Source organism: Pan paniscus, chromosome 23 (assembly GCF_029289425.2).
Source record: "Pan paniscus chromosome 23, NHGRI_mPanPan1-v2.0_pri, whole genome shotgun sequence".
NCBI lineage: Eukaryota > Metazoa > Chordata > Mammalia > Primates > Hominidae > Pan > Pan paniscus.
In genome coordinates, this window is record NC_085927.1 from 36,626,264 (window position 1) to 36,647,156 (window position 20,893).

At 46.3% G+C, this 20,893-nt stretch overlaps 1 protein-coding gene across 1 annotated transcript; it reads left to right on the forward strand.

The window, feature by feature from the left end:
• Nucleotides 1-842: 842 nt before the first annotated feature.
• On the forward strand, nt 843-13,401 carry CRYBA4 (crystallin beta A4). The gene is made up of 6 exons (XM_003820180.6): nt 843-920; nt 1,502-1,552; nt 2,152-2,270; nt 4,333-4,474; nt 7,024-7,166; nt 9,079-13,401. Exons 1-6 carry the CDS (start codon nt 900-902, stop codon nt 9,224-9,226), a joined length of 624 nt encoding a protein of 207 aa, XP_003820228.3. The 5' UTR covers nt 843-899; the 3' UTR covers nt 9,227-13,401.
• Nucleotides 13,402-20,893: the final 7,492 nt, after the last annotated feature.

The window sequence follows — 20,893 nt, forward strand, 5'->3', positions numbered from 1 at the left end:
TGTATGTATGAGGGAGCTCTTAGGTCCCTCATACGCCAATTCAGAGGGCAGGGTTTCGGGACAAGAGGCACACAGCAAATTGTACAAGTCCTGGATATCTGGCAAGTGTGCTACAGTTTGCAAAGCATGTTTGCAACTAACAGCTCCTCTATGCTGCCCACAGTGCCATCCGGATTCATCTTCAGGCTTTGTGGACCCAGCAGGCCCTGGCCTAGCCCTCTTCTCCTGCCTCACTTCCCTTCAGGTCCCCTGAGCTCCAGGCCAATTGGGCTACCAGCTCTTTCTTGTACATGTGCCCCAAGTTCCCACCTCTGAACTTTTTCTTAGAATGCCTCTCCTTCCATCTCACTCTGTACATATCTTCCTCATCCTTCAGAGTCTATTTCAAATGCCTCCTCCAACAGGAAGCCTATCTGGATTGCTTCAACTGGAAGAGAAAGGGGAAAGAGAGGAGGAAAGGAATAGGCATTTCCTGAATGTTTACTCTGTACCAGGCATGTTATGTAACCTCACAACAACTCTGTGATATGGTTTGTTTCTGCCCCATTTTATAGGCAGAAATTGAGGGGAAATGACTCGCTGGAGCTCACATAGCTAGGAAGGATGCTTCTGGACTCCTCATCTAGTGCTCATTCTCCTGCTCTAGTCAGGAACCTTGTGGGGCTGATGAGGGCCAATATTCCACCTCTCTCCTTCTTCGTGGCTGATCCCTGGGGGTGGTGATCTGGTCCATTCCCTCCCTGCTAAAGCCAGAGCTGCTGACGGCTTGCCATTGGCTCTTCAGCCAGGGCTGGCTTTTGTTTCTGTGGCCCAGTTGCTGAGTCGGGGCTTTGTCTCCCAGGGGCCCCTCTTCCCTCCCTGCCTATAAGAGCCCGACCTCGGCTGCTCTCAGATCTGACATGTTCCCTGGGCCTATCTCGGTAAGTCCCAGGTTTGGAGGAAGGGTGGGATCAGAGTTCTGAGTGAGCATCCTGGGAGGCGAGGAACCCAGGTCCCCAGTCCTAGGGATGTCACTGTGTCATCCTGAATGCCATCCTCATCCTAACCAAGGATGAGCCCCAACCATCAAGACCAGCACCTGCTTCCCTCATTTAAAAACAAATTATTCCTGTAGCCCTATTGCCTAAATTTCCACCATCAGAGCTACCTCTTTGAGCTAGGTGCTGTCTTTGGAGGGGCTCTCTTATGCTGAGCGTTTCAGCACCCACCCACCAGCAGCCACAAAAATTTTCCCATAACAAGCAGATAAGAGAATACAGAGTGGGGCTCAGAGTCAATGAGACCCAGCAAGGGTGAGTTTTGAGATGGGGATAGGATGGAAGATGGCATTGGTGACAGATGGAAAGGACAGGAGAGGGACAGGCCAAAGCCATGCGTTGCCCCTAGCCCAGTCACTCCTGGACTCCCTATGTGGATCCTGACCAGGTCCAAGCCAGCCATCTGCATAAAGAGGAGAGCAGAGGGTCAGGGTGGAAGATTATAATGTTCTTCTCTTCTGTAGGAAGGGGCCACAATGACCCTGCAATGCACAAAGTCAGCGGGACCCTGGAAGGTAGGAAGAGGCATGGGGAGGGGGTGTTCAGGGGGTATGGGGAGGGTTCAGGTCCCCATGAATCCTAGGAGGGGGGCATTATAAATGCCTATTTCACAGAGGTGCAATCAAGGCTCAGAGTTGAGAAGGGACTTGTATGTCACATACAGGGAGGTCGAATGTGAACTTGGGTCTTCTGGTTCCCAAAGTTGACCGTTACACTCTTTGGCAGAGGTTGCAGTCTTTGGGCATGATTTCTTTGACCATCTCTGTGTGTGTTTGTTTGTTTTATAAAGCTTTTGGATTTATCATCAGCCTTTAAAAGCCTGGAAGAACCACATAAAAGTCCAGATCTAGTGATTGTCTTGAGAAATTGGAAGGTCTGGCCTGCATTCCCACTTGGCAACCATTGGTGGCACTGGGAAGAGGCCACCCATTTACCTGGCACCTGTGCTGTCTAGTGTCTCACAGTTATCACTGCTCTTGCCTTCCTGGCTCCTGGAGGAATCTGAGTTTGCAATCCCTGCTTTACCTGCCAGATCCTGGGGCGAGCCCCCAACCTCTCACCCTCCACGGGACTCTGATGCGGATCTCCACCTTTTTTTTTTTTCCTGGCACAGATGGTGGTATGGGATGAGGACGGCTTCCAGGGCCGGCGGCACGAGTTCACGGCCGAGTGCCCCAGCGTGCTGGAGCTTGGCTTCGAGACTGTGCGATCTTTGAAAGTGCTGAGTGGAGCGTGAGTCTAGGGGGACACTGAGTTGGGGTAGAGGGTGGACAGGAAGGGACCTAGAGACGGGTGCTAGGACTTTTAGATATTCTAGGTCCTCTCTCCCTAGGCTCTTACTGTTGTGCCCTCCTGAAGTGCTGAGGAGCGTGCAGGACTGCCATGTAAGATTATGCAGGTTGCGCACTGCCCAACAGTAGGAGGGTGCCATTTACACAGACCCTGCCCACTGGATGAGGCAGTTCTGCAGGAGATCCTTAGAATCCAGTGTTGGATCTAAAAATGTCCCTCCTAGCCGTAAATTGAAAGCCAACATCACTCGCCTAAAGTAGAAGGTAACTGTAAAAATAAACATAATGTTTTAATGCTATTAATTTTTAGCTAGATAGTCTTGCTGCTAAGCATGTGGCCTGATCATTTTTTGTAAAAAAAAAAAAATTAAAAAACAAAAAAGAGAGTGAGAGAGAGAGATTAGTGAGACACAGAGAGGTGTTAAGGACACACTAATAACACACCAAGACTTTCTAGACCAGTGCCATTCAGTGGACCTGTCTGCAATGATGGAGATGTTCTACATCTGCACCATCCATTTCAGAGCCACTGGCCAGATGTGACCATTGAGGATTTGAAAGGTAGCCAGCATGAGTAGAGAACTGAATCTTGTTTAATCTTAATTTATTTAACTTTAAATTTAATTAGCTGCATGTGGCCAGTGGCTACCATATTAGATAGAAGGTTCTAGAAGGTTGGAAAGCAGGTAGAAAGGAGATGTGGCCAGTAGCTACCATATTGGATAGAAGGCTCTAGAAGGTTGGAAAGTAGTTAGAAAGATGTGGCCAGTAGCTACCATATTGGATAGAAGGTTCTAGAAGGCAGGAAAGTAAATAGAAAGGAGGTGTGGCCAGTAGCTACCATACTGGATAAAAGTTCTAGAAGTTTGGAAAGTAGATCGAAAGGAGATGTGGCCAGTAGCTTCCATGTTGGATAGAAGGTTCTAGAAAGTTGGAAAGTAGATAGACAGGAGATGTGGCCAGTAGCTATCATATTGGATAGAAGGTTGTAGAAGTTTGGAAAGCAGATAGGAGATTTGGAGTCACTTAATGCTACGCCTGTGAGTGCCACCTGAGGTCATCTTGGGTGATTTTTGCACATCTCATGCTTTAGTAAATACTCTTTTAGCTTCTGATTTGTGCAGATGGGGAATGGGGGTCAGATGGGAACAGAGGCTTTCTAGGGGTATGTCCAGCAGGCTGACAGACTCAGCCAGTAAGCAGACAATGAGCTTGGATAGATTCAGACAGTTTATTACTTATACAGACAGTAAAGGCAAGGTGCAGCCTCCTGTGTCCCTTGTCCTACTGGATGACACCAAAACAAAGGGGGCTGAATGACAGGAAGTAGGAATGGTAGGAACCCCGTGGCTGAAGAGCTGCTTCCATGCTTCAACGATAGCTTGCTGCTGTCGCCTGTGGGGAGGCGAGGTGGAAAGCCCCACATCTCAGAGTGGCCAGAGAGGCAGATGAGGGGCTGCCTCGTGGCTGCCTCCCACAAGAGAGGGAGGAAAATGAGAGACGGCCATGTGGTCGCTCCTCGCAAGACTGCCCGTCTCCCACACCCTGGCAGGATCACAGGGAATTCCACCGAGGTGAGGTCAGTCTGTGATCAGCTTTGCCTCCTTGGCCTCTGTGGACACGGACAGAGGAGCAAGGTTGTCAGGGCACCTGTGTGAAGCAGTTTCCCTACCTATGGGACACACAGCAAGTCAGGTCTAGAGCTGGGTTCCTCAACTCTGGCGCTACTGATGTTTCAGGCTGGATCATCCTTTGCAGGGAAGGCTGGCCTGTGCATTATGGGATGTTTAGCAGCATCCGTGGCCTCTACCCGATAGATGGCCTTCGCAGTCCCTCCCCTAGTCGTGACAACCAAAAATGTCTCCAGCCATCGTCAAGTGTTTCCTGGGGGCACAGTCACCCCTGAATGGTTGTGATTGTGACCGTTCTAGACTCAATTGCTGGTCTAGAATGCAGGGTGAGGGGGACGCTTATCTCCTGCACGCTCTACCCTCTGTCTGCAGGTGGGTGGGCTTCGAGCATGCTGGCTTCCAAGGGCAGCAGTACATTCTGGAACGGGGCGAATATCCAAGCTGGGATGCCTGGGGCGGCAACACGGCCTACCCCGCCGAGAGGCTCACCTCCTTCCGGCCTGTGGCCTGTGCTGTGAGTTCTACCACTGCTGCGTCCTGGGGAGGCCCACGCCCCACACGTGGGCACTTCAGAATCAAAGGTCCCAGAGTTGAAATTCTCATGTCGCCACTTCAAGCTGTGTGACAAGGGCTGTTCAGTCTCTTTCCTCTCTAAGCCTGAATTTCTTCATCTTGAAATGGGGCAATAGTACCAATGTTCTTGGGAAGAAGAACGTATAACATCTGACCAGATCCTGCCTTAAACTCTCTGCTCACAGCAACCCCAGTTGTGATAGGAGCCCCTGCCAGTTTTGTGCCCTTTTTTTTGTGATTCAGGGACCCTGAGAGAATCTGGGTACCAGGGATGGTAGGGCCAAGTGGGGAGGAAAGGTTTCATTTCTTGCTCCTAATTCAGTATCAGTGCTCCTGATCTTACATTTTACTGCTGTTTTTGGAGTGTGGGTGGAGGTGGGCATTATTATTCCCATCTCACCAATCAAAAAATTGAGGCTCAGAAAGGTGTATTTTAGGCTGGGCATGGTGTCTCACACCTGTAATCCCAGCACTTTGGGAGGCCAAGGCGGGTGGATCACTTGAGGCCAGGAGTTCAATATCAGCTTGGCCAACATGGTGAAACCCCGTCTCTACTGAAAATACAAAAAAATTAGTTGAGTGTGGTGGCACATGCCTGTAGTCCCAGCTACTCAGGAGGCTGAGGCAGGAGAATCACTTGAACCTGGGAGACAGAGGTTGCAGTGAGCCAAGATCGCACCACTGCATTCCAGCCTGGGCGCCAAAGCAAGACTCTGTCTCAAAAAAAAAAAAAAAAAAAAAAAAAGTGTGTTTTATTTTTCAACTCTTATTGATTTAAAATGACATAAGTCACCATATTTACCATCCAAAATTCTGAAGGAAAATCCTGCTATGGTTAGGGTTGAGTATCTCTTATCTGAAATGCTTGGGACCAGAAGTGTTTTGGATTTTGAATATTTTCCCCAGATTTTGCATTATTTGTAATACTTACAGTTGAGCAGCCTGAATCCAAAAATCCAAAATCTGAAATACTCCAGGGAGCATTCTTTGAGTGTCATGTCATCACTCAAAACGTTTTAGATTTTGGAGCATTTTGGATTTCGGATTTTTAGGTTAGGGATGTTCAACCTATACATTTTTGTCTCTATGTATATACACATCCAAATCAACATCTACATCTATATCTGTATAATCTATATATCTTATCTATATTGCACACATAATTTTGTCATAAAATTGGAATCATAATGAATCTAAGGCTTGGAAACTAGCTTTTCTCACTGAGCAAATGTGTCACAATCATCAGTCCAGGTGATTAAATCTCACTTCCATCGTTTTTCATAGCTCCCTAGTATTCTGTTTTGTGAATAAGTCCATTTGTTCATTTATTCTGCAAACAGTCTAGATATTGTGCTAATATAGGGACCCGTGGTGGGCTGCAACAGAAACAATCCCTCATTCCCAGCAGTTTGCAACTCCTGATTTCATTTAGTCCTCAAAAGAACCCTGAAAAATGGGTAGGGTTAGTTTCATTTTATAGATACAGGAACAGAGGCTCAGAAATCCTGTCTAACCTCAGTCAGTTGGTAAGTGGCAGCTGCCTCCTAGTAGGAAGGATTTGAGATGATATCTCTACACCCCCTTTCTTTCCTTCTTTTTTCTTTTCTTTTCCTTTCCCCTCCCTCCCTCCCTGCTTGCTTGCTCTCTTTCTTTCCTTCTTTTTTCTTTTCTTTTCCTTTCCCCTCCCTCCCTCCCTCCCTGCTTGCTTGCTCTCTTTTTCTTTCTTTCTTTCTTTCTTTCTTTCTTTCTTTCTTTCTTTCTTTCTTTCTTTCTTTCTTTCTTTTTCTTTCTTTTTTCTCTTTCTTTCTCTTTCTCTCTCTCCTTCCTTCCTTCTCTCTCTCTCTCTCTCTTTCTTTCTTTCTTTTGATGGAGTTTTTGCTTTTGTTGTCCAGGCTGGAGTGCAATGCCACAATCTCGGCTCACTGCAACCTCTGCCTCCCAGGTTCAAGCGATTCTCCTGCCTCAGTCTCCCAAGTAGCTGAGATTACAGGCATGTGCCACCACGCTTGGCTAATTTTTTGTATTTAGTAGAGACAGGGTTTCACCATGTTCGTCGGGCTGGTGTTGAACTCCTGACCTCAGGTGATCCACCCTCCTTGGCCTCCCAAAATGCTGGGATTATAGGCGTGAGCCACCGCGCCGGGCCTCTACACCCTTTTTCTTAACCACAGTGTAATGCCTCAGCTTACCACTGGATCCCCAATTTTGGACATAAAGGTTAACTCCTTTTTTTGTTTGTTTGTTTGTTTTTGAAAAAACTGTTACGATGAACATTCTTGCAGCCTATTTATTCCATGATTATTTTCTTTGTGGAAATTTCTGGAAGGGCAAATGGCAAGGTTTCTGGTACTTGTTGCCTTATTGCCCTTCCAAAAGGTTTGCAAGGAAGGCTGATTTGGGAGACAAGGGCAGGGAGTGTGGAGGCCAGGAGAGGCTCCTGGGTTTCCAACTGGGAGCCTGGTGGTCTGACTGTGTTCCCTGTTGCTGTAGAACCACCGTGACTCGAGGCTGACAATCTTCGAGCAAGAGAACTTCCTGGGCAAGAAAGGAGAGCTGAGCGATGACTATCCTTCCCTCCAGGCCATGGGATGGGAAGGCAATGAAGTAGGGTCCTTCCACGTCCACTCTGGGGCGTAAGTGTATTCAAGGCTCTACCTGGCAGGGGAGGGGCTACTGGGAGGGGTAGGTGTACCTCCTGTGAAAACTGTGTGCTGGGGACTTTTGTGCTCTGATGCCCACATTCCAGAGGAGAACACTGAGGCACAGGGAGGTATCGGGCAGAATTTGAGGGACTGAAACCCAGATCAAACTGGTTTGAGCCCAGAAGATATTTATCAGCCCCTGTAATTAGCTTCAAGCACAGCTGGATCTAGGTACTACAGCAGGTATCTCTCTCCCCCCACAACCCCCAACCTGTTGCCCTGCCTGCCTCTGTGTGACTGTATTCTTAGACAAGCTCTTCCTGTGTGAAGGCAAAGGTGGCGGCTTCATCTTTACATCCAGCCCTAGGGAAAGACAGTGTCCAGGCTCAGTGATTCTATTAAAGGTTCCAAGAAAGGTGCTTATTGGTCCAGCTGGGTCCTGTGCTCAACTCTGAACCAATCACCATGCCCACAGGAATGGGGTGTTCTGATTGGCTAGGTTTGGTCATGTGGTCATTGCTAGATTCAGCCTCATTTTATCACCTTGGCTGAGAGTGAGAGGCAACAGGCTCTTTGGCTAGAAGAGGTGAGAATGAATGCCCCTAGCCATAAAACACAGGTGTGGCTCCAGCAACCTGCTCAAAGTCCATCAGCAGGTAGGTAACAATCCAGCTTCAAACTCAGCACTGACTGGCCCTTTCCTTTCCACCCAGGAGGTGGCAGGTGAAGGCTAAGGTGTGAGATTCTTATTTAGGGAGGACATCAGAACCACTTTCTGAGGTGCCCCTTGGCTCCTGGTAGGCAGGGGGCAAAGATGGGAGTTAGGGTTTTTCATCTTTTTTTTTTTCTTTCTTTTTTTGGCTTTAGTTTTCTCAGGAACCACCAAAGAATCATGTTGTTTTAGAGTAAGAGGGACCCCTTGTGATTCTTGAGTTCACTTCCTCTTTTACAGAAAGGGAAATGGAGGCTTGGAAAACCAGACACCAATCCTTGTCCTGAACAGAGTAGAAATCAATGAGTTGGGCCAGACACGGTGGCTCACGCCTGTAATCCCAGCCCTTTGGGAGGCTGAGGTGGGCGGATCACCTGAGGTCAGGAGTTCGAGACCAGCCTGGCCAACATGGTGAAAGCCCGTCTCTACTAAAAATACAAAAATTAGCTGGGTGTCGTGGCTATGCCTCTAGTCCCAGCCACTCAGATGAGGCAGAATTACTTGAACCCAGGAGGCAGAGGTTGCAGTGAGCCGAGGTCATGCCACTGCACTCCAGTCTGGGCAACAGAGCGAGACTCTGTCTCAAAAAAAAAAAAAAAAAAAAGAAATCAATGAATTGAAATGATAGCTTTTTTTCTTGGAAGTGCCTCTGGATAAGGAAGGAGGGAGAAAGGGGAAAGAACAAGACTTCCCATTCCTTCACTTGTTCACTTATTCAGCAAATATTTAGGAACCCCTTCTTCCTTGCTAGACTTTTATATATTTATGCAGGTGGTGATAACGATGAACAAAACATACACGTTCCTACACTCAGGAGCTTGCCTGCTGGCAGGAGAGGCTGATATTTTACAAATAATTTGAAAACTATCGAATTACATGAGTGCTACAAAGGTATAATAAGGGACTGTGGCCTGATTTGGGGAACGAGTCAGATTGCCCTCATAATTAAGATGAGCCATGAAGGACAAATACAACTTGTCTAGGAAAAGAAAGGCTGGGATGGTGCTTCTGGCAAAGGGAATGGCATGATCAAAGGCCCTGTGGTAGGGGAGAGAGCATGGCACATTGTCAGCACTGAAGAAAGGCCAGGATGGCTGGAAATGTGTGCGTGTGCATAGATCCCTTTGCCCCTGTGTTGATCACCATGCTGGTGTCTCTGTAGAGTAACTGTCTGCCTTTTCTCTTTTCCAGTTGGGTTTGCTCCCAGTTTCCGGGCTACCGAGGATTTCAGTATGTGCTGGAATGCGATCACCATTCCGGTGACTACAAGCATTTCCGGGAGTGGGGCTCTCATGCCCCGACCTTCCAGGTGCAGAGCATCCGCAGGATCCAGCAGTGAACAGGGGTGCGGCACGGAGGAGCGCATGCGTGCTTATCTGCAATGGAGGCGCTCTGGAGGGTGTGGCGTGTTCTCTCCTTCTGCCTCCCCCTGTAACCTGTGTGAACCCAGCACCCATGTGAACTGGTCCGTGCACAGTCAGCACAAAAAACTCAAACGAATAAAAAAGAGAAAGTCCGGTATTAGTTGTGCTTTTCAATTTTATTAATCTTTTCAAAGAACCGGTTTTTAGCCTTGTTTTCTCTATCATTATTCCACTGATTTTTACTCTTAACTTCAGTATTTCCTTTCTTCTATTTACTTCAGGCCTACTTTGTTCTTAGTTTTTCTAGCTTTTTTTTAAGGCAGACTTTTGGGTCATTAATTTTAGGCCTCTCTTTCCCCCACCCAGTACGGTCATTTAGCTATAAATTTCCCTCCAAGTATGGCTTTAGCTGCTTCCCACAAATATTAATTTGATGTGTTTTCATTATCATTCAGTTTGATATTTTCTAGTTTCACTTGTGGTTTTTTTTTTTATTTTGACCTATGGGCTATTTAAAGGGATGTTATTTAAATTCCAAATACTTTAGGATTTTCTAGGTGTTTATTGTTATTGGTGTGTTTTTAAAGACCAATGTGGTCGGAGAACATATTCCTTAAGATTTAAGTCTTCTGCAATGAATTAAGACTTATTTTATGGCCCAGCACATGGTTTTTTTATTTTAATTTTATTTTTTGTTTGTTTGTTTGTTTTGTTTTTAATGAGTCAAGGTTTCACTCTGTCACCCAGGCTGGAGTGCAGTGGTGCAATCTCGTCTCACTGCAGCCTCGACCTCCCAGGTTCAACCAATTCTCCTGCCTTAGCCCCACAAGCAGCTGAGATTACAGGTGTGTGCCACCACACCCGGTAATTTTTGTATTTGGTAGAGACAGGGTTCGCCATATTGCCCAAGCTTGTCTTGAACTCCTGAGCTCAGGACATCTGCCTGCCTCAGCCTACCAAAGTGCCAGGATTACAGGCCTGAGCCACTGCTCCTGGCCCCATGGTCTATCTTTGAAAGGCTTGGTAGTACACTTGAAAACTATTTATATTCTGCGGTTGTTGGGTACAGTGTTCTGTAAATGTCAGATCAAATTTGTTAACAGTGTTGATGCGATTTTTCTATACCCTTGCTGATTTTTTTTTTTTTTTTTTTGGAGACAGGATCTCATTCTGTCACCCAGGCAGGAGTATAATGGCACAATCACAGTTCACCACAGCTGATTTTTAAAAAATCAATTTTAGTGACTTACATAGAAAGAATCATTGATTATTTGGATTTATCTGTTTCTTCCCTTAGTTTTGTCTATTTTTGCTTCCTGATTTTTTTTTTCCTTCAGGAATTGTGATGCTCTGTTGTTAGGTGTACATATATTTATGATTGCTATGTCTTCTTGATAAATTGTTCCTAGCTTGTGGTTTTCAAAGCCACGCATGGAGAGAGTCAGTTCTCTCCCCTAGCAAAACTTCTTTTCACGCGCGTCCGTGTGAAGAGACCACCAAACAGGCTTTGTGTGAGCAATATGGCTGTTTATTTCACCTGGGTGCAGGCGGGCTGAGTCCAAAAAGAGAGTCAGCGAAGGGAGATAGGGGTGGGGCCATTTTATAGGATTTGAGAAGGTAATGGAAAATTACAGTCAAAGGGGGTTGTTCTCTGGTGGGCAGGGGTGGATCTCACAAAGTACTTTCTCAAGGGTGGGGAGAATTACAAAGAACCTTCTTAAGGGTGGGGGAGACTACAAAGTACCTTCTTAAGGGTGGGGGAGATTACAAAGTACATTGATCAGTTAGGGTGGGGCAGGAACAAATCACAATGGTGGAATGTCATCAGTTAAGGCTGTTTTTACTTCTTTTGTGGATCTTCAGTTACTTCAGGCCATCTGGATGTATACGTGCAAGTCACAGGGGATGCGATGGCCTGGCTTGGGCTCAGAGGCCTGACACTTCTCATACCTTTTTTCTCTCTTCCCAATTCTCTCTCTCACACACACTACCCTGGAGTTTCTCATTTAACACCCTCCATGCTCCAAAGAAAGCCTATAAAACAAAGAAACCCCTGTTTCACTTGAAGACTAAGTGGCAGGATTGGTCTCTTCTCTCTATCTGTCTTTTTCTCCTCCCCTCCTTTCTTTCTCCTGGCTCTGCATTTTATAGGTTGTCTAAACCTCTCTCATGAGCCCTCTAGCTCTTGTTTCAGGCTCTCTTGGCCCATCTTCCTCTGCCCACAAATGTCCCTGATCAGTCTGATAGGGACAGGAAGGGGTGGGGACCAGAACATGCTGCTGGAAAAGATAACATTATCTGGCTCAGGAAGGGGAGGGGAATGTTTAGGAACATTTGCGCCTCACTAAATTTTAACTCCTCATTGTATCGTACCATTTATTCAACAGATCATTTGCCTGGGACATACAATGTTAAACATGACACCTAAAGTTTTTTCTCTCACTCAGTTTAATGGGGAATGAATGCAGAAAAGTACAGAGCTGTTTGCAAATATCCTATGATAGGGGCTGTGGGGGCGGGAAGCATGGGGTTGGGGGGCGGACCCTTCTTGTGCCTATCTCTACTCAGACCGTCCCAGAACATCTGACCACTTGCTTGACACCTCGATGTGAACGTCTGTCTAATACACATCCCAAACAAAACCGGACCAAACATAACTGAAGCTACACTTTTCAAGTTGTTCAGGCTAAATGTCTGGAATGATCCATAACCCTTCTCTTTCTCTCACACCTCACATTCTAATCCATTGGCAATTCCTACTAGCTCTACTCTTTTTTTTTTTTTTTTTTAGATGGCATCTTGCTTTGTCCCCAGGCTGGAGTGCAGTGGCACGATCTCAGCTCACTGCAACCTCTGCCTCCCAGGTTCAAGTGATTCTCCTGCCTCAGCCTCCCAAGTAGCTAGGATTACAGGCATGTGCATCACACCCAGCTAATTTTTGTGTTTTTTGTAGAGACAGGGTTTCACCATGTTGACCAGGCTGGTCTCAAACTCCTGACCTCAAGTGATTTGCCTGCCTCGGCCTCCCAAAGTGCTGGGATTATAGGCGTGAGCCACGGCACCCAACCACTAGCTCTACTCTTAATATGTATTAGAATCCAACCCACTCATCATGCCCACTGCTGCCATTCTGGTCCCAGCCACCCTCTTCTCTCTCCTTCTCATAGTCCCTCTGCTTTTGTCTTTGCCCATGAGTGATCTGCTCTCTGCCCAGCATTCAGAGTGGTCCTGCTAGAAACGTAAGGCAGATCTTGTCACACTCCTGCTTAAAATCCTCCCATGCTCCCCACCATGCCAAGAAAACAACAATAAAAAAACCCAGTATTATTCCCAGTCCTGTGAAGCTTATCATCATCTGCATCTCCCCACTCTCCCCACACTCCCCACAACCTATTTTGATCTCATGTCCCTGTATTGGTTGTTCTTTAAAGATGCCAGATGGCTAACATCTGTAATCCCAACATTTTGGGAGGCCAAGGTGGTAGGATCCTTTGAGCCCAGGAGTTCAACACCAGCCTGGGCAACATACTGAGATCCCATCTCTACATAGAAAATTTTAAAAAGTTAGCCAGTTCTGGTGGCGTGCACCTGTGGCCCTAGCTACTTGGGAGGCTGAGGTGGGAGGATCACTTAAGCCTGGGAGGTTGAGGCTGAAGTGAGCCATGATCGTGCCACTGCATTCCAGCCTGGGCAATGAGAGACACTGTATCAAAAAAAAAAAAAAAAAAAAAAAGCACCCCGAAAGAACAACAACAACAAAAAGCCAGGTGCTGTGGCTCATGCTTGTAATCCCAGCACTTTGGGAGGCTGAGGTGGGAGAATCACTTGAGCCCAGGAGTTTGAGACCAGCCTGGGCAACATAGCAAGACCCTGTCTCTGTATTTAAAAAAACAAAGAAGAAGAAGAAGAGGGCAAGTGTATGAGTCTGCTCCAGTTGCTATAACACAATACCACAGCCTGGGTAACTTAAACCACAGAAATGTTTCTCATAGTTCTTGAGACTGGATCCCAAGATAGAGGTGTCGGCAAGGCTGGTTTCTCCTGAGGCCTCTCTCCTTGGCTAGTAGATGGCCCCTTTCTCCCTGCATCTTCTTTTATTATTAATTATTATTGTTATTACTATTATTATTATTATTATTATTAAGACAGAGTCTCACTCTGTTGCCCAGGCTGGAGTGCGGTGGTGAGATCTTGGCTCGCTGCAGTCTCCGCCTCCCAGGTTCAAGAGTTTCTCCTGCTTCAGCCTCTCGAGTAGCTAGAATTACAAGCGTGTGCCACCATGCCTGGCTAATTTTTGTGTTTTTAGTAGAGACAGGGTTTTGCCATGTTGGCCAGGCTGATCTTGAACTCCTGACTTCAGGTGATCTGCCTGCCTTCGCCTCCCAAAGTGCTGGGATTACAGTTGTGAACCACCTTGCCCAGCCTCTTCCTGAATCTTCACATGGTCTTGTCGCTATGCACATGCATCCCAGCTGCCTCTTCCTCCAACAGGACACCAGTCCTGTTGGATTAGGGCCCCACCCTAATGGTCTCATTTAAACTTCATCACCTCTTTCAACACCTTACCTTCAAATACAGTCACATTCCGAGGTACTGGGGGTTTGGGACTTCAACATATGAATTTTAGGGGCACATAGTTCGGTCAAACACTCTCCCATCTGAGCTATTTCAGCTGCTAGAAGGGCATACAGTCAAGCCCATAACCCAGGCTCATTCCCATCTGAGGTTTTCAGCTCGTGCTGTTCCCTGTTCCTAGAACACTCTTCCCTCTGCTATTTCCCATCAACACTCTCCCGTAGAGCCAGATTCATAGACTGTCAGACCTTCTAGATCTGGATCTAGAACAAGGACGTTTCTAGATCATCAAGTCTAGCATTTCCCAACATTTTGTCTTTCCTTGTCATCCCCCTAGAGAGTCTTTTTAGATGTTATTTTCCTACACCTCCCCCCATGAAGTTTTGTTTTTAGAGATGGGGTCTCATCATTTTGCCCAGGCTGGTCTTGAACTCCTGGGCTCAAGTGATCTTCCCACCCTGGCTTCCCAAAGTGCTGGGATTACAGGTGTGAGCCACCACACCTGACCCCACCCAATGAAGTTTTAATATCACAAATATAAAGTATGTAATATATGTCTGTACAAACTCTGTATATATATCTGTGTTTTATACATAAAGAGTAAGATGGTTTTTTTGCTTCCCAAGATCAATTTTCACCTCTTGGGGGTCCTACTGAAGTACTGGGGGTTGGGGCTTCAACAACATTCTTAACAATATTGAGAATGCATAATTTTATCTCATCGTGTGTGTGTGTGTGTGTGTGTGTGTGTGTGTGTGAGACAGCGTCTCACTCTGTCACCCAGGCTGGAGTGCAGTGGCCCAATCTTGGCTCACTGCAACCTCTGCCTCCCGGGCTCCAGCAGTCCTCCCACCTCAGCCTCCCAAGCAGCTGGGACTAAACCATAGGCCCATGACACCACGCCCGGGTGTTTTGTTTTTTGCAGAGACTGGGTTTTGCCATGTTGCCCAGGCTGGTCTCGCACACCTTGGCTCAAGTCATCCACCTGCTTCACCCTCCCAAATTGTTAGGATTCCAGGCGTGAGCCACCACACCTGGCCTTCATCCCTTTTTAACATGTAGGGAAATGGAAACCCAGGGAAGTGTGGGGACTTGATCAAGGCCATACAGCAAGTTAAAGGCAAAGCCAGGATTCACACACAGACTTGTTCATTCATTCGTTCATTCATTCATTAAACATGTATCAAATGTCTGCTGTGTACCAAACACTGTTACAGGTTCCAGGATCTAACAGGGAACAAAGATAAAATCCCTTGCCTTGGGGAATTTATATAATTGTCCGGAGGTACAGATATTTCCCCTATACCTCCATGGCTGCTCAGTCAGGATTTTTCAGACTGTTACACAGATGTTGTAACATTGTTCTTCGAAAAAAAAAAAAAATCCTGTGCTTTAGTTTTGGGTATTGTTGGTGTCCACACTGCAGGACTTCTCAGTGCCTACAATAGTTTAACATGTATTGTGAATCTCTGGAAGGGAGAATAGAATATTCAGAGTTTTCCAAATTTATTTGACCACAGAACAATTACGAACTCGTTCTTTCCCTTCTGTGGAGCACCTTGCATTATGAGTGGCCTGTGGAACACAAGGTAGGAAATGCTAGAGTTAGCTGGGGATAGCCACTCACAGCCTAGTATGAGTTAGTTTCCAAACGAGCTTTATGAAATGGACTTTGGAAGTTGTAAGTGTTGCTGTAGGGACAGGGGTACTGTCCAGGAAGGGGTTCCATGGTCAGTCCTAGGGAAATGGGATTAGGAAGACATAGGGTTGAGGACAATTTAGAGAGGCCCATGAAGTCAGTCTCTGTGGACTCTGAGGCCCAGAATGAGGGCTGGGCCTGGCTACCATCTTCCAGCTAGAAGTTTCCTCACTCAGAGCCCCTGAGGCCCTAGAAGGCATTGGATGTAGAGGGCTCTGCTGCACCTACCACAGAGAGGCCACTGTTTGACTTTGACAGGAAGGCTGAGTTGGCACCAGCCTCCAGAAGAGGCCATCATGGGTTTGGGTTTGCATCCTGGGTTTACCAGCATGTAACCTCAGTTTCCTCATCTTTTAATGGAGAAATTCTCATCTCTTTGCTTGCAAAAAGTTAAATGATATATTATATATATGCCTGTGCCCAGGGTACACACAAAGAACTTGGTAAGCTCTCAGTAAAGGTTGATGGAAATTGTTAGTATCATTCTTAATATTGTTATTAGAATTATTATACATTTCTCGGTCCCTTTGCTTTGACCTCCTCCCTCATCTCCACCCAAAACCCTTTACCCGAGCATACCTTTCTCAGAATAATGATGATAATAATATCGATGATACATATTGTGTTTATCCCTTTCACATGTGATATAATTTAAACCTCACAGGGCCGGGCCCGGTGGCTCATGCCTGTAATCCCAGCACTTTGGGAGGCCGAGGCGGGTGGATCACGAGGTCAGGAGATCGAGACCATCCTGGCTAACACGGTGAAACCCCGTCTCTACTAAAAATACAAAAAAATTAGCCGGGTGTGGTGGCGGGCACCTGTAGTCCCAGCTACTCGGGAGGCTGAGGCAGGAGAATGGCATGAAGCCTGGAGGTGGAGCTTGCAATGAGCCGAGATCGCACCACTGCACTCCAGCCTGGGGGACAGAGCGAGACTCCATCTCAAAAAAAACCAAAAAACCAAAAAACAAAAAAACCTCACAGTAACTTCTTGATGCAATTATTGTCTATTTAAAGCAGAGACGTGAGGCTCAGAGGCTCTGAGAGTTCAAGCAACTTGCCTGAGACCACCCAGCCTGCAGGACCTTTGAGCCCACCGTAGGTTGTGCAAGGTTTTGGGGGGTGGATGAAAGAGATAATGGGCACAAATAAAATGTATAAACAATAAGTTGCTGGGTTCATGTCCTCCCTTTAAAGAGTTAAATAAGGGGCCGGGTGCGGTGGCTCGTGCCTGTAATCCCAGCACTTTGGGAGGCCGAGGCAGGCGGAACACAAGGTCAGGAGTTTGAGATCAGCCTGGTCAACATGGTGAAACTCCGACTCTACTAAAAATACGAAAATTAGCCAGGCATGGTGGTGTGTACCTGTAATCCCAGCTCCTCGGGAGGCTAAGGCAGGAGAATCGCTTGAACCTGGGAGGCAGAGGTTACAGTGAGCCGAGATGGTGCCACTACACTCCAGCCTGGGTGACAGAGCAAGGCTCCATCTCAGGAGAAAAAAAAAAAAAAAGCCCTTCACACTTTAGTATTAACAACTATAGAGTTTCTTATAGGAAAGCCTCAGGTCCTTGGGCAAAGCGGGCCATACTTGCTGGAGGAAGGAAGAAAGGAAGGAAGGAAGGAGTAGAGGAAGGAGGGAGGAAAAAAGGAAGGAAAGAAGGAGGGAGGAAAGGAAGGGAGGGAGAGAGGGAGGAAGGAATGAGGGAGGAAAGGAAGGGAGGGAGAGAGGGAGGAAGGAGGGAAAGAAGGAAGGAAGGAAGGAAGGAAGGAAATTGATGGTGGTGATCATTTTAGGAGCCACCCCAGTTAGAGCCAGGAGTAAGGCTGGCAACCATAAAAAATGAGAGCCCAAATGTGAGCTGATGCTAGAGCAACAGACAATAAAGAGACAATTTGTCAGGGGCGATCTTGAGAGGGGAGATAACAGAGCATGAAATTATTTTTCATGTCTTGCCAGGGGACCAATTTTCTTAGGTTATGAAAGAAAGAGAGTTTAAATTATTGATGCTATTTGGTCAGAAGTGAGTGGTAGGCATGGAACACCCATCACCTGGAACAATGCACACAGCCGACAGGACTGAACACAGGGTCCAGGGCTGTGGATCCCAAACCAGCAACCTCTTTGCCCAGAGAGGGAAGGAGACTTGTCCAAGACCACACAGTAGGCACTATCCATGTTGCTCCTTGCAGCCTGTTCCCTAGGTGCTCACACCTGTGAGTAGGTGATACAGCACAGAAGAAAAGACACTGGGTGTTGCACACACGTGGGTGTGAATCCTGGATCCTGTGTTTACCAGGTAAGGTGATCTTCAGTGAGCTGCTTTGCCCCACTGAGCCTCAGTTTCCTCGCCTCTTAAAGAGGAAGGCTGTTATGAGGGTTCGAGGAGTTGATACCTGAAAAAATGCTTTGAAAATAATCCACAATGTGAGCCTTCTCTTTTTTTCTTTTTTGAGACTGGGTCTTGCTCTGTCACAAAGACTGGAGTGCAGGAGCAATCACAGCTCACTGCAGCCTCTACCTCCTGGGCTCAAGTGATCCTCCCACCTCAGCCCCCTGAGTAGCTGGGCCATGCCTGGGTAATTTTTAAATTCTTTTTGTAGAGATAGGTCTCACTATATTTCCCAGGCTGGTCTCAAACTCTCGGGCTCAAGTGATCTGCCCATTTTGGCTTCCAAAAGTGCTGGGATTACAGGCTTGAGCCACCGTGCCCGCCTCTCTTTCTTTCTTAAAAAAAAAAAAAGATTTATTTTTAAAAATTGTATTTTTTGTTTTGAAACTTAGTTTTGCTCTTGTTGCCCGGGCTGGAGTGCAATGGCGTGATCAATCACAAGTCACTGCAACCTCTGCCTCCTGGGTTCAAACGATTCTCCTGCCTCAGCCTCCCAAGTAGCTACCATTACAGACATGTGCCACCACACCCAACTAATTTTGTATTTTTAGTAGAGATGAGATTTCACCATGTTGGTCAGGCTGGTCTTGAACTTCAGATCTCAGGTGATCCGCCCGCCTCGGCCCCTGCGAAGTGTTGGGATTACAGGTGTGAGCCACTGCACCTGGCCAAAAATTGTATTTTTAATTGACATATAATAATTATATACATATATAGGGTACAATGTGATGTTTTGATATGTGTTTACAATGTGGAATGATTAAACTGGGCTAATTAACAAATTCATCACCTCACATACTTATTTTTTTGTGACGAAAACACAAAATCTACTCTTAGCAATTTTGAAATATACAATGCACTAGTATTTATTATAGTCACCATGCTGTGCAACAGATCACTAGAGTTTATTTCTCCTGTTTAACCAAAACTTTGCACCCTTTGATCAACATCTCCTCTTTCTCCCCTTTCCCCTTCCACCCCCTCCTCCAGCTTCTGGTAACCACCGTTCTACTCTCTACTTTGATGAGTTCAACTTCTTTAGATTCCACATATGAGTGAGATCATGCGGTATTTGTCTTCTGTGCCTGCCTTATTTCACTTAGCGTAATGTCCTCCAGGTTTATCCATGCTGTCACCAATGGCAGGATTAACCTCCTTTTTCTTTCTTCCTTTTTTTTTTTTTTGAGATGGACTCTCTCTCTGTTGCCCAGGCTGGAGTGCAGTGGCTTGATCCCGGCTCACTGCAACCACCACCACCTGGGTTCAAGCGATTCTTCTGCCTCAGCCTCCCGTGCAGCTGGGATTACAGACACTTCCCACCACGCCTGGCTAATTTTTGTATTTTTAGTAGAGACAGGGCTTTGTTACATTGGGCAGGCTGGTCTTGAACTCCTGACCTCAGGTGACCTGCCCACCTTGGCTTCCCAATAACCTCCTTTTTTTAGCCATTGTGCATATATACACCACATTTAAAAAATCCATTCATCTGTTGATAGACAGATGAATGGACTGTAGATTGATTCCATGTCTTGGCTATTGTGAATAGTGCTGCAATGAACATGGGGGTGCAGGCATCTCGTCAGCATACTGACTTCAATTCCTTTGGATAGATATCCAGCAGTGGGATTGCTGGATCATATGGCAATTCTATTTTTAGTTTTCTGAGGAACCTCCATCCTGTTCTCCATAACGGCTGCACTAATTTACATTCCCACCAACAGCACATAAGGGTTCCGTTTTCCTACATCCTGGCCCTCACTTCTCTTTTGTCTTTTTGATACTGGCCATTCTAACAGGTGGGAGGAGATATCCCATGGTGGCTTTAGTTTGCATTTTCCTGATGATTCATAATGCTGAGCATGTTTTCATATATATGTTGACCATTTGTATGGCTTCTTTTGAGAAGTGTCTATTTAAGTCCTTTGCCCGAAAAAAACAAAAAATCTCCCACTAAAGAAAAGACCAGGACCACATGGCTTCACGGTGAAATTCCATCAAACATTTAAAGAAAAACCAATACTTATCCTTCCCAAACTCTTCCAAAATAAAGAAGAAGGAATACTTCCAAGCATATTTTACAGCATTATCCTGAATGCAAAGCCAGACCAGGACACAAGGAAAGATAATTACAGGCCAATATCTCTGATGAGAATAGGTACCAAATACTAGCAAACCAAATTCAACAGCACATTAAAAGGATCATTCATCATGATCAAGTGGGATTTATCCCTGGGACGCGAGGGTGGGTCAACATAGACAAATCAATAAATGTGAGCTGGGTGCGGTGGCTCATGCCTGTAATCCTAGCACTTTGGGAGGCTGAAGCGGGCAGATCACCTGAGATCAGGTGCCATTATTTGAGGTCAGCCTGGCCAACATGGAGAAAATGTTTCTACTAAAAATACAAAACTTAATCGGGCATGGTGGCACATGCCTGTAGTTGCAGCTACTCAGGAGGCTGAGGTGGGAGAATCGCTTGAACCCCAGAGGCGGAGGCTGCAGTGAGCCAAGATTGTACCACTGCACTCCAGCCCAGGCGACAGAGTGAGACTCTGTCTCAAAAAAAAACCAAAATCAAAAACCAAACCAAAACAAAACAAAGATGTGATCACTACATTAATGAATTAAGGACAAAAACCATAAGATCACCTCAATAGATAGAGAAAAAGCACTTGATAAAATTCAACATTATTTTCCTGATAAAAACTCTCAACAAATTAGGCACAGAAGGAAAGTACCACAACACAATAAAGGCCATATATGACAAGCCCATAGCTAACATCATACTCAATGGTGCAAAGCTGAAAGCTTTTCCTTTAAGATCAGGAAGGCCACTCTCACCACCTCTAGTCAACATTGCGCTCGAAGTTCTAGCCAGATCAATCAGATAAGACACACACACACACACACACACACACACACACACACACACACGTCTTTCTTATTCTTCCCTTGCTCCCTCTCCTGCCCCCTCTAC

Excerpts from the sequence above, each read along its gene's own strand:
- CRYBA4 (XM_003820180.6), top strand. The coding sequence starts at position 900 with ATGTTCCCTGGGCCTATCTCG. Across the intron at positions 2,271-4,332 it reads TTGAAAGTGCTGAGTGGAGC|GTGGGTGGGCTTCGAGCATG; the intron begins GTGAGTCTAGGG and ends CTCTGTCTGCAG. Across the intron at positions 4,475-7,023 it reads TCCGGCCTGTGGCCTGTGCT|AACCACCGTGACTCGAGGCT; the intron begins GTGAGTTCTACC and ends CTGTTGCTGTAG.